The 14,657-nt window shown below is 37.9% G+C and overlaps 1 protein-coding gene across 9 annotated transcripts in view; it reads left to right on the forward strand.

Annotated features, from left to right (window-relative positions):
- Positions 1–14,657, forward strand: part of AKT3 (AKT serine/threonine kinase 3) — a 310,747-nt gene that overhangs the window by 169,549 nt on the left and 126,541 nt on the right. For all 9 annotated transcript variants that reach the window (XM_047840477.1, XM_047840482.1, XM_047840479.1 and 6 more), the window contains one exon: positions 8,249–8,393. In XM_047840477.1, coding sequence (XP_047696433.1) covers positions 8,249–8,393 — 145 coding nt within the window. The remainder of the gene's footprint in view (positions 1–8,248; positions 8,394–14,657) is intronic.

Here is a 14,657-nt window from a genome sequence, read left to right on the forward strand (position 1 = left end):
TATAACCAAAACACTCAGCTGTCTGACAAGGAATAGAAGGGAACTACTCAACCTCATTAAGGCTATCTATCAAAACCTTATCTATCTATCAAAAGCTTGTATAATACTCAAAGGTAAAAGCTTCATTGCTTTCTCTCTAAGATCAGGCACACATTAAGAATGTCTTCTCTTGGGGCACCTGGGTGGCTCAGTCGGTTGAACATTGGACTTGAGCTCAGGTCCTGCCTTGTGGTCAGTGAGTTCGAGCCCCACATCAGGCTCTGTGCTGACAGCTCAGAGCCTGGAGCCTGCTTCAGATTCTGTGTCTCCCATTCTCTCTGTTCCTCCTCCGCTCATGCTCTGTCTCTGTCTCTCAAAAATGAATGAACATTAAAAAAAAAAAAAGAATGTCTTCTCTCACCACTTTTATTTAACATTGTAATGATGGTCTGATACAGAGTATTATAAGGCAAGAAGAATAAGTAAAAGGCAAATAGATTGGAAAGGAAGAAGTAAAACTGTCCTTATTTGTAGACATGTTCACATGTATAAAAAATCCAGAAAAATAAAAGATATTAGAACTGATACATCAACTTAGTAAGGTTTCAGGGTACAAGGTCAACATACAAAAACCAACTTTATTTGTAAGTGCTACCAAGAAAAATTAGAAAATTAAACTTTAAAAAAAACCCCTCCACAATAGCATGAAGATTAGGTAACTCACAAGAGGTCTGAAGAAAGTGAAGAATGTTGCCAAAGAGAGAAACATCCTAAGAAAACAATTCAACCGATTTCATTTAAGGAAGATGGCAGAGTAGGGATATCCTGAGAACACCTCTTCTCACGGACACACCAGTGTTGCAGTTACGTGTAGTACAACTCACTTTGAGAAAAACCTGAAGACTAGCAGGGCAGCTCTTCACGGCTAGAGCTATATTTTAAAAACCATCTAGAAAAGAGTAGGAGTTATGGAGACAAAGTTGGGAACCAAACCCCAGACACACTGACCCACAAGCAGGAGGGCTATCAAGGTGCTGAGGCCCTCTGGGAGGACATAGATTGGACACCCCAAGCCCTGAGGATTTGCACTGGGAAGGCAAGCGTCCATAGCCTCTGGCGTTGAAAATCAGTGGGGCTTAACTCAAGAGCTTTGAAAATTAATGGGTCTTAACTCCAGGAAAGTTGGAGGACTATAGATAAACAGACCCTGTCCTTAAAGAGTGCACAGTATCACTTGCTCTGAGACCCAGTTCAGAGGCAGTAGTTTGAAAGCTTCTGGGCTATACATAAAGGAGATTTATTGACCAATTGTAGCATTTTGCTGGAGGCTGAGGGATCTGTAGGAATAGTCTCTGGGAATGGAAGAACTGGTAGGTGCCATTTTTCTGACCTCTTTCAGTATAGTTGGTCTCTGCTGGCAGGCACCAGTTCTGAGCCTCTCCTTCTGCCTCGCTAGCACTATAACACCTGCCCTGTGGACCTGCTCTGTCAGGTACCCCTCCAAAGCCACTCCTGCCCCTCCACACCCAGCAGGAATCCCTCAGAGGGAATCAGCAGCAGTCTGATTTCAGTCTACTCTGAAAGACAGCATTGTGGAAGACACCCAAGCTGGACAGCAAAAAGTAAAAAGAATCTAAAAACATGAACGTAGGGGGGCGCTTGGGGGCTCAGTTGGTTAAGTGTCCGACTTCGGCTCAGGTCATGATCTCATGGTTCATGAGTTCGAGCCCTGCGTCGGGCTCTGTGCTGACAGCTTGGAGACTGGAACCTGTTTCATATTCTGTGTCTCCCTCTCTCTACCCCTCCCCCCACTTGCGCACACACACATTCTCTCTCTCTCAAAAATAAACATAAAAAATTTTTTAAAATATGAACATAGGTTAGGAACCTCTGGGGCATCATCAAACTTAGTAACATTTGCATTATAGGCTTCTCAAAAAAAGAAAAAAGAGAAAAAGCGGGGGGGAGGGGGGGGAACTACTTTGAAGAAGTCATAGTTGAAAACTTCCCTAACCTAGAGAAGGAAACAGACTGCCAAGTCCAGGAAGCTCAGAGGGTCCTGAACAAGATAAACCCAAAGAGATCCACACCAAGACACATAGCAATTAAAATGTCAAAAGTGAGATATAAAAAAATAAACCTTAAAAAGCAGCAAAGAGAAAAGCAACAAGCTATATAAAAAGGAAATGCCGTAAGACTGTCAGCTGATTTTTCAGCAGAAACTTTGCAGGCCAGAAGGGAGTGGCATGATAACAATCTAAGTGATGAAAGAAAGAAACCTACAACCAAGAATACCCAGCAAGGTTATCATTCACAGTGGAAGGAAAGATAAAGAGTTTCCCAGGCAAATGAAAGTAGAGTTCATCACAACTGAACTTTAAGAAATGTTAAAGGGACTTTTTCAGAAGAAAAGAAAGATGATAATGAGAACTAAGAAAATGATTAAAGGAAAATTTTACTGGTGAAAGCAAACATGGTAAAGGTAGTAGATCAATCACATATAAAGTTAGTATTGGGGCACCTGGGTGGCTCAGTCGGTAAAGCGTTCGACTTCAGCTCAGGTCATGATCTCACAGTCCGTGAGTTCGAGCCCCACGTCGGCCTCTGTGCGGACAGCTCAGAGCCTGGAGTCTGCTTCAGTTTCTGTGTCTCCCTCACTCTCTGCCCGTCCCCCACTTGCCCTCTGTCTCTGTCTCTCAAAAATGAAGAAACGTAAAAAATTAAAAAAAAATAAAGTTAGCATGAAGATTAAGAGATGAAAGTAGTAAAACCCGTTACATCTACAATAATTAATGAATACACAAAATAAAAGATGTAAGATACGAAGTCAAATACATAAAATGTGGAGAGTTGTAGTAAACCTGTGGTGCTTTTAGAATGTGTTAAAGTTAATCGAACATCAGCTTAAAGGAGACTGCAAAGTATTATTATATTATCAACTTCATATGAACCACAAATCAAAAACCTATAATAGATACACAAAACCTAAAGAGAAAGGAATGCAAGCGTAGCACTAAAGGAAGTCCATAAAATCATAAGGGAAGAGAGCAAAAGAAGAAGAAAGGAGCCAAGAAAAACTTCAAAACAACCAGAAAATGGTTATATATGCTAGTTGTTATATGCCAACAGATGACAATAAGTACATACCTATCAATAATTACTTTTCACGTAAGCGGACTCAATGTTCCAGTCAAAAGGTAAAGGGTGACTGAATGGGGAAGAAACAAAATAAGACTCATCCAAATGTTGTCTACAAAAGACTCACTTCAGACCTTAAGACATTTACAGACTGAAAGTGAAGGGCTGGAAAAATGTATGCTTTGCAAATGGGAGTGGGAAAAAAAAAAAGCTGGGGTAGGTAACAATACTCCTATCAGACAAAGTAGGCTAAAACAAAGACTTTACCAAGAGGCATAGATGGGCATTACATAATGATAAAGGGATCAATCCAACAAGAGGATATAATAGTTGTAAATTTCTATGCACCCAACATAGAAGCATCTGAATATATTAAGCAAATTAACAGACATAAATGGAGAAATTGACAGTAATATAATAATAGGAGGTTATTTTGACACCCAACTTGCATCAGTGGATAAATTACCCAGAAAAAAAAAAAAAACAATAAGGAAGGAAACAGTGGGCTTGAATGGCACATTAGACCAGATGGACCTAACATATATACCGAATATTCCATCCAAAAACAACAGAAGACACATCCTTTTCAAGTGCACATGGAACATTCTCCAGGACAGATCACATATTAAGCCACAAAACAAGTTTTAATACATTTAAGATTGAAATCATATTAAACATTTTTCCCAACCATAACAATATGAAGCTAGAAATCAATTATAAGAAAAAAGCTGGAAAAAAACCAGAAACATGTGGAGTCTAAACAACATGCTACTAAACAACCAATGGGTCTTTGAAGAAATCACAGAAGAAATCAAAAAAGTAGATGAAAATGAAACACAACAATTCAAAAGTTTTGCTGTCCAGCAAAGGCAGTTACAAGAGGCAAGTTTACAATGATACAGGCCTCCCTAAAAACAACAACCAGAAATAAGAAAAATCTCAAATAAGCAATCTAACCTTACTTCTAAAGGAACTAGAAAAAGAAGAACCAACAAAGCCCAATGTTAATAGAGGGAAGGAAATAATAAATACCAGGGTGGGAATAAATAAAATAGGGACTTAAAAAACAATAGAAAAGATTCAGTGAAACTAAGAGCTGGTTTGTTGAAAAGCAAAGCAAAATTGATAAACCTTTAGTCAGACTTTAAAAAGGAAAAAAAAAAAAGACCGGACTCAAAATCAGAAATGAAACAGAAGTCACAGCCAGCAGCACAGAAATAGAATTAAAAGCAACTACTATGAAAAATTATGTGCCAACAAATTGGGCAGCCTAGAAGAAATGGATAAATTCCTAGAAACAGAGACTTTTCCAAGACTGACACAGGAAGAGTAGAAAATCTTAACAGACTAATTAGTAGTAATAGAATTGAATCAGTAATCAAGAAACTCCCAACAAGCAGAAGTCCAGGACCAGATGGCTTCACAGGTAAATTCTATCAAACATTTAAAGAAGAGTTAATACCTGTTCTTTTCAAACTATTCCAAACAAATGAAGAGTAAGATTGCTTACAAATTCATTCTACAAGGCCACAATACTGTGATTCCAAAACCAGACAAATACACGACAAAAAGAAAATTATAGGCCAATATCTCTGATGAACATAAACACAAAATTGTCACAAAGTTTTAGCACGCCACATTCAAAATACATTAAAAGGATCATTCCCTGTGGTCAAGTAGGATTTATTCCAGGGGTTCAAGGATGATTTTGTATCCACAGATCAGTGTGATACAGCACCTTAACAAAATGCAGGATAAAAACCTTCTGATCATCTCCATAGATGCAGAAAAAGCATTTGATAAAATACAACTCCATTCACACTCAACAAAGTGGGCATAGAGGGATTGTACCTCAACATATTAAAGTCTGTATATGACAAACCCACAGCTAACATCATACTTGATGGTGAAAATTTGAAAGCGTTTACTTTAACATCAGGGGCAAGACCAGGATGTCCGGTCTCACAACTTTTAATCAACATTATGCTGGAAGTGTTAGCTCCAGTAGTCAGACAAGGGGGGGGGGGGGGGGAAGGCATCTAAATTGGCAAGGAAGAAGTAAAACTCATTGTTTGTAGGTGAATGATATTATAGATCTAAAAAACCCTAAAACTCTACCAAGAAAACTATAAGAACTAATAAATGAATTCAGTAAAGTTGCAGGATACAAAATGAATATACAGAAATCTCTTGCATTTTTATGCACTTATAAGAAACTATCAAAAAGAGAAAGTAATCCCATTTGAGGTGCCTGGGTGGCTCAGTCAGTTAAGTGTCCAACTTTGGCTCAGGTCATGATCTCATGGTTCATGAGTTCAAGCCCCACATCGGGCTCTGTGCTGACAGCTCAGAGCCTGGAACCTGCTTTGGATTCTGTGTCTCCCTTTCACTCTTTCCCCCTCCCCCACTCATACTCTGTCTCTGTCGCTCAAAAATCAATAGATGTTAAAAGAAAAGAATCCCATTTACAATTAATTCAAAAAGAATAACTTTAACCTAGGAGGTGAAAACCTGCACTCTGAAAACTGTAAGATACTGGTGAAAGAAGTTGAAGGTGACACGAATAATTAGAAAGATATGCCATGTTCATGGATTGGAAAAATTAATATTATTAAAATGTTTATACTACCCAAAGCAATCTACAAATAATCTTTTCACAGAACTGAAACAATAATGCTGAAATTTGTATGGCAATACAAAAGACCCTGAATAGCCAAAGCGTTCTTGAGAAAGAAGGACAAAGCTAGAGGTATCACAAAATTGTATTTCAAGTTATGCTAGAAAGCTATGATAAGGAAAACAGTTTGGGAGTGGCAACAAAATAGACCCATTGATCAATGGAATAGAACAGACGGCCCAGAAATAAACCCACACTTAGTCTGTCATTTTATCTATGACAAAATATGCTAGAGTGTACAGTGGGGAAAGACAGTTTCTTCAGTAAATGGTGCTGGGAAAACTGGAAAGCTACATGCAAAAGAATGAAACTGGACCACTTTTTTTTTTTTTACATCATATGCAAAAATAAACTGGAAGAAATATCTAAATATAAGACCTGAAATTATAAAGCCCTTAAAAAAAAACATAAGTAGTAAACGTTTGGATAGTGGTTCTAGCAGTATTTTTTTTAAATCTGTTTTCTAAGGCAAGGGCAACAAAATCAAAAATAAACAATTATGACTGCATCAAACTAACATGCTTTTGTAAAGGAAATAATCAACAAAATGAAAAGGCAACCTACTGGATCAGAGAGGATATTTATAAATGAGATATCTGATAAAGCGTTAATATCCAAGATATATAAAGAACGCACACATCTCAAAGCCAAAAAAAAAAAACAAACGAATAATTTGGGGCAAAAAAAAATGGGCAAAGGGCTTAAATAGACATTTTTCCAAAGAAGACCTACAAATGGCCAACAGACACATGAAATGATGCTAAATGTCACTCATAATCAGGGAAATGCAAATTAAAACCACAATGAGATACCACCTCAATGAGATATAACCTGTCAGATGGTTAGTATCAGAAGAAATATCAGGTGTTGGTGAAGATGTGGAGAAAAGGGAACACTCATGCACTGTTGGTGGGAATGTAATGTGGTGCAGTCACTATGGAAAATAGTATGGAGGTTCCTATAAAAATTAAAAACAGAAATACCATATGATGCAGTAATTCTTCTGGGTATTTGCCCAAAGAAAATGAAAACACTAATTCAATAAGATTGAATATATCTCCCAGTGTTTATGCAGCATTTACAATAACCAAGGTATGGAAGCAATCTAAGTGTCCGTCCATAGATGAATGGATAAAGAAGATGTGATATATTTCTCTTCATCCATAAAAATGAATGAAATCTTGCCATTTGTGACATGAATGAACATAGAGGGTATTATGCTAAGTGAAATAAGTCAGAGAAAGACAAGTACCATGTACTTTCACTTATATGTGGATTCTAAAAACCAAAACAAATGAACATATAAAACCACAAACAGACTCATAAATACAGAAAACAAACTGGTGGTTGCCAGAAGGGAAAGGTATGGGATAATGGGCAAAATAGGTGAAAGGGGTTTAAGAAATGCAAACTTCCAGTTATAAAATAAGTCACGGGGGTGTAAAATAAGGCATAGCAGATATAACCAGTAGTACTGTAATAACTTTGTGTGGTGACAGATGGTAATTACACTTACGTGGTGAGCATTTCATATTGCATGTAAGCGTTGAATAGCTATGTTGTACACCTAAAACTAATATAATCCCGTATGTCAAATATATTTCAATGAAAACTAATATATTGTTAAAAATAGAGTACTTCGGAAGGAATTCAATTTAAAATATGCAAGACCTTTTCACACAAAGTCACAGATTGCATTGGGAAATTAAAAAGCTAAATAAACGTAGAAATACACCATGCTTATGGATTGGAAAATTTAATTTTTTGAGATAGTAATTTCCCTGGAATTGGTCCATAGATTTAAGACAGTTTGACTCAAAATTCTCATAGACTTTGTTTTGAGAAACTGACACACTGCTTTAAAAACTTATATGGAAAGACATGATTCTTGATCTGATAACACAGCTGTCAATTAGAGCTCCTGAGACTTACTGTCTTACCTATGAACTATGGCTATTTAAAAAAAAAAAACAAAACTTCTCTGTGATTTGGGAACAGTTGAAGGCTTTGGCTTTGAAAACCTTTTCTTAGAACTTATGTTGGACGACGGTAAAGATCTTGACTGTTTCAATGATGAACTAAACAATAGCTAGACAAAAAAGTTTTTCAAGGTGCAGCAAGCTTTTGGGGGTCAATTTACGTTATGCAAAGATGTTTATAGGCAATAAAATTTAATTGTACTTTTAAAGAATTTTAACTGAATTTTCTTATAGTTCTTTCCTTTTTTTGAAAATATACATTTAAATAAATGCTCCTACAACCAACCCTAAGGTCTATAATGTTAAATGCTTTGGGGATTAATTTCACCTTTGAGTAAGGGTGAGAAGATTATGTGTATGTGGGGGAATTATCCTGGAGTAGACTTTATTTGTGTTAATGTCATATTTTACAAAAGGGACATATTTGATTCATTTACCCTTCTTCATTAATGGGAAATTGTACTTGTTTTTATAGGGAAGAGTGGACAGAAGCTATTCAGGCTGTAGCAGACAGACTTCAGAGACAAGAAGAGGAGAGAATGAATTGTAGCCCAACTTCACAAATTGATAACATAGGGGAGGAAGAAATGGACGCTTCCACAACCCATCATAAAAGAAAGGTAGAAAATAGTATCTTATCCCCTACTCAGGCACGGCACTTACGCGTGTGGAAGGAACACACTAAAAATTGCCATTTGTAAAACGTGTTGGCCGGTACAACTATATGGGTGAGGGTGGTGTTTATCCAGGTAAATCTGAAATACCTGTCATTGTTTAAAACCAAGTAATTTAGGGGCGCCTGGGTGGCGCAGTCGGTTAAGCGTCCGACATCAGCCAGGTCATGATCTCGCGGTCCGTGAGTTCGAGCCCCGCGTCGGGCTCTGGGCTGACTGCTCAGAGCCTGGAGCCTGTTTCCGATTCTGTGTCTCCCTCTCTCTCTGCCCCTCCCCCGTTCATGCTCTGTCTCTCTCTGTCCCAAAAAAAATAAATAAATGTTGAAAAAAAAAAAAAATTTAAAACCAAGTAATTTAAACGTCATTTTCGTGGTTCAACACTTCGCACTGACTGCTGATAGGGCTTCTCAGGTCGTTGGTGACTGAAGTGCCATCATGCTGGTTTATAATTTGCATTTTCCTCTTATTGTTTTTAATACCATTTTAGAACTTGGAAATAATGTTTTCCCTAATGATTGGGTCCTGTTCCATGTGGTATTTATTTTGTACGCTCTGAGAGCAGAAGCGGAAATGGTTGTAGTGTGCTTCCTACCTGAAGCCCCAGCCTTATGAGTATCAGCGGGAACGCAAATAGTCTTGGAAATAATAGTTTTTATTTTAATGGCTGCTCCTGAGCCAGTGAGGGAAACAGACCTTCCTTCCCTGAGTGCTCCAGATTAATAAATGCCAATTTAGAGATTGATGGAAATTATAAATTATGTTTTTCATTGCTACAGAAAATTGAAAAGCAACTTCCTTGTGTGAAAATGGTATTTTAGGATTAATCTAAAGGTCTCAGTGTTCAAAGTAAATGAACGTGCCATTTATCGTGTTAGAATATATTTGTTATAATAAATTGTAAATTTCATCTTGATGTAGGAGAACACTAATTTTTAATGTAATTACCCATGTAATTTGCTATTAGCATAATGATGAAGAACTCTTTCGGCGTTAGACTGCTTGAGTTCAAATCCTCCTTTTCCCACCTGGTACACATGTGAACTTGATGAAGTTACACTGTCACAACCTATGGCTCATTAATTATTCTCTCCTTTTCTGAAATTTCTGGGTTTTTTTTTTTTTTTTAAGTTTATTGTGTTGATTTTGAGAGAGTGCAAGCAGGAGAGGGGCAGAGATAGAGGGAGAGAGAGATTCCCATGCAGGCTCCACGCTGTCAGTGCAGAGCCCAACACGGGACTGTGAGAAGATGACCTGAGCCAAAATCAAGAGTCAGAAACTTAACCCACTGAGGCACCAGGTGCCCCTGAAATTTCTGTTCTAATTACAGTAATATTCTATGCTTGATCTTGGCCAAAAGTGGTGTCTTCATTGAAGACTTATACTCTGTTTGTTAGTTGAAGTGAATCCCTCTTTTCTTTTATCAACTTAACGCCTACCTGGTTCTTCAGTCATTGCAAAAAACAAAAACAAAAAAACCCCACAATGTAGTTTTCCTCACCTACTCAGAGATAAGAAAGCTGCTTCTGCACATCTATGTGCACATGTACGCGATGAATGTAAAATTTGACTGTGCTCATAAATTTAAAATCAGATCCCAGTTAATCTCATCCTTTGAATTATAAACTACCCCAGATGATACTAGCTATACTCTAAGTCTGTAGAATTGCTAAAACTCTGCTTAACAACCCATGTTACTAAAAAGCTGCTGTTGGGGCAGTTCCTGGTTGAAAGTGGGGAGTTTATAACACCCTAATGAGAAGTACTGTTACTGATGGATGAGAGAATTTGGAAATGAATATGGAAACTTAACCAGAGAATTTTGAATGAAGAGAGACAAATGTTTTCAAAGATGTAAAAATGGAAAAGGATGGAGATTTTTTTTTCTGGTAAGGCTGTTTATAAATCATCATAAAAGCACAATGCAGTTTTCTCATTTTGCCGTTACAAGTGCAGATTATCTTAGAATTCATCACCTTCACTAATTATCACTTGTAAATGTTTATTACAAGTTTATTTTGTGCTATGCTCCCAGAAGTACTTTTATATGTATTATCTCATTTAATCCTCACAAATATCGTATGAGGTAGGTGCTATTATTACCCCCATTTTACAGTGATTCATCTGACATTGAGATACATTAAATATCTTTTTCAAGCATGTAAGGACTTTCAATTCTATACTGTATAATATTCAGTGTGCAACTTATTGATTGATATATCTTGAGCCTTTATAATCACTATAATTATTTATACTCATTACATGACCAAATTATATTAGAGAACAAAATTAGATATTCTCCCTTACAATTGTAGTCAGTTTCTCAAAATATTATGTCAAGCTGTTGCACTTACTCAGTGTTTCAGTATTAGTTAATTTCATTTTATACGGCGAACTCTTGGGAAAATCAGTAGAATTTTAAAATTACAAAATAGTGGTAGAAAGTGAGGTTTAAAATTTTTTTTCAATGTGTATTTATTTTTGAGAGAGAGAGAATGCAAACTGGGGAGGGGCAGAGAGAGAGAGAGAGAGAGGGAGACAGACTCCAAAGCAGGCTTCAGGCTCGGACCTGTCAGCACAGAGCCCATCGTGGGGCTCAAACCCACGAACCGTGACCTGAGCCGAAGTTGGAAGCTTAACCGACTGAGCCACCCAGGTGCCCCGAAAGTAAGGTTTTTAAAGCAGATTCTCTAAGAAAACTCTCATGAAACTGGGTCTCCAAAATTCAAAATTGATGCAGTCAAAAGTATTTTGAAAATGGGGGGATCCATTGACTTATTTGACCTATATCTGATTTCCATTGTTCTTTTTTATTTAATTTCATCTTAAATGAAATAGTATGAAACTGTTTTAAGTAACAAAGAGTGTAAAAAAAGATAGAACCTGTGCACCACTATTCTGTGATGTTTCTAACAATTTGGTTAAAAAGGATTAAATAGTACTGTCACTTCCCTAGTTCCCTAAAACTACATCCTTTACATGGCTCCGGTATCATAAAAAGAATGGTAGAAGTTCAGATGATTTTTCATTTCAAACTGTAAACACAGATATTCTGAAATAAGAACACCTTTCTCATAGTTTACCGTGTCCGTTTTCTTCGTCGTTCACTTTTTGAAAAACGAGTGACAGGATGAAGAGACTAGCTACTAATTGTGGTAGCTCTGCTGAGAATTGTCGCGACTATTTCCTCTTGTCTCAAGCAGACAGATGGTCACTTCTCTTAGTGGCAGAGTATTGCCCAAAACCTGCCACCTGAGGTGAAGAGTCCCTTAGGGAAAGATACTGGGAAAGAGTCCCTTAGGGAAAGAAGCAGAGGGCCTCATAATCAGATTTATTGGTGGTTCTGTGTTTAAACGAAAAGATGGTCTTTCAAAAGAATTTGATTGGAGGACTCAGAAGTGCCTACTCTGGGTCTGCCAAGTGGCCATTCCCTAGACCCTGTCAGATATGTGAAGGGGCACAGCATAAAAGGCCAAATGAGAGTCAAAGTTCTGCTCAGTTTTTTTTTTTTAAGTATATTTATTTAGAGACAGAGCGTGAGTGGGATCAGGGCAGAGAGAGAGGCAAAGAGAGAGAATCCTAAACAGGCTCCATGCTGCCAGCACAGAGCCTGATGTTGGACTCGAACTCACGAAACCACGAGATCATGACCTGAGGTGAAACCAAGAGTTGGACGCTTCACCGACTGATCCACCCAGGCACCCCGTGTTCGGCTTCATTTTTCAGTGACCAGTGTAGGCCTCTCCGAGGGTGGCTACTTACCATCTCCTGAGTTGGTAGAAAGTGTAAGCAATATGTTCTACCTTCCCATTAAGTCTGGCTCCAGTTCTTGGAGTTGTGTCACCTAATGCCTGGCTACACTAACTCAAAGCAATGGCTGGCATGGGGAGGCAGAGTGAAGAAAAGAAGTTTCCGTGTGACCTGCAGAAATCACGTGATCCCTCACTGCCTATCCAGAGAGGGAGCAGCGGCCTCATCAGTGGTGGAGAGGTTGGCAGGACAAAGACATGGATCTTTTGAGAGCACCCCCCCTTTTTGCTTAGTGCCCCATGGGGCTTTGTTTGGTTTAGCTCGTAACATTGCAATTGTGGAAATTATTCTCTTGGACCAAATATGTTAAAACATCTGTATTCTCTTCTGAGTGGTTTCTTGTATTCATCTTCAGTTACATAGTCATATTCTTTAACCCGAATTTTGAAGTATACAGTTAGTCTTTCTCTTATATTCTAGTGTGTATTTGAATACTCTTACGAAGCATTTGTTATGTGTGCCCATGCATCTCTTAACCTAAAACGGCCACATTGACGTGGAAGAAAAGAGTGTAACTATGTAAGATATTTGCTTAATGGATTTTGGGGATTGGGTTTTAGAGGATTAACTTTTCTGCAGAGTCTCCATGCTCTCATCTTTTATTAAAATCTTACTGAATTTTTCCCTTAACACCATTGAAAAGAGGAAAACATTTTGTAATAGGTTACATTTCACTTGTAAAGACTAGATAATTACTGTGTGTACCGTGCTGAACGTGAGCATTTGGTATCAAAGATGCTTTTTAAGTTTTCTGAAGTTTTGTCAAAATATGGAACTGTTTCTGATTTTATCACATAGGATGCTTTTACTAATATTAATTTCCATGCAAATTCTCTTTTTTTAAGGTTGGCAGTCAAACTGTGAAATATAAAGATAGGAGTATTATACTTTAAACCTCCTTTTCTCTAAGAATTGCCATCTTAAGGAATGTAGCAATATAATTACATAGTGCTTTTCATCTGGAAATGCCATAAGGCAATTTACAAACTCTTTTCTGATTTTTATCCCTAAGAATTCAGTTTCCATTTATGTGATATTTAATAATAGGATGCAGGAAGTATGATTTTTCAGTGCATTTAGCTAAAAATTGAGGAGGGTACTGCTCAGATGAAGCTTTGAGCAAAAAATAACATCATAGCCTAGTTATGAGAATAACAGCTCTCAACTCGTTATTGCCATGGAATTAAACTACCCAAGTTTAACATTAAAACAATAACAGTGTATTTCAGTATATATCTCATGATTTTTCAGTTTGTGTGGGCAGTTCTACGGGTCTCCCATGGATCTCCCAAACAGTTGCATTCAGTGTTAGCACATTGGCCAGGCTGGAAAATCCAAGAAAGACTTTCTCACATTTCTGGATACTTGGTTCTTCTCCATGTGATCTCTTAGCATATGGTGTCTCATCATCCAGGTTCTTTCTACGTGGCCCCTTTCCCCAGAAGATAGTCTAGACTTCCTTATGGCATGAAAGCTGGCTTTCAGTTATGACTTTTCCAGGAGGTGAAAACACAAGCTGCCAGATTTAAAGGCTGGGCCTGAACTGGCATGTTATCACTTTGGTCATATTCTGTGTTCAAAGCAGGACACAAGGCTGGCCCAGGGAGAGGGAAAGTTGAGTCTATCTCTTCATGAGAAGAATGTGCGTATGGGGAGTCAGGGGACTTAGTGGTGCCATCGTTGGAGACCACCTAGCACAGATAGCTTTGTGGTCATATAGTACTCCTTGATTTGGAAAAATCTATTAATGAAAACACAGTTTCTTAATACTACCTGTTATTCAAATGACACGAACTTTGTTAACTATATTCTGTATATTTAGTGCCACATGTTTGATTTTTCGTTAAATTGGTAAATGTACTTTGCTATTTTCCCTGATACATTTTGCTACTTTTCTTTTGAACTAGTGTTTTTTTTAAATTTTTTTTTTTTAACGTTTATTCATTTTTGAGAGACAGAGAGAGACAGAGCATGAGCACGGAAGGGGCAGAGAGAGGGAGACACAGAATCTGAAGCAGGCTCCAGGCTCTGAGCTGTCAGCAGAGAGCCTGAAACGGGGCTCAAACTCACAAACTGCGAGATCATGACCTGAGCCGAAGTCAGATTCTCAGTTGACTGAGCCACCCAGGTGCCCCCCCCTTTTTTTTTGAGAGAGAGAGAGAGCAGGGGAGGGGCAAAGAGAGAGAGAGAATCCCAAGGAGGCTCGATGCTGTCAGCACATAGCCTGATGCAGGGCTTGATCTCACAAACCATGACATCATGACCTGAGCCTAAAACAAGAGTTGGATGCTTAACTGACTGAGCCACCCAGGCGCCCCTTGAACTAAAGATATTTTTGAATGATTAAGACATTATAATTTGACATTTGGAAAAATTTTCAAAATTATAAACAGCAAATAAACT

This window comes from Prionailurus viverrinus, chromosome F1 (genome assembly GCF_022837055.1).
Source record: "Prionailurus viverrinus isolate Anna chromosome F1, UM_Priviv_1.0, whole genome shotgun sequence".
Taxonomy (NCBI): Eukaryota; Metazoa; Chordata; class Mammalia; order Carnivora; family Felidae; genus Prionailurus; species Prionailurus viverrinus.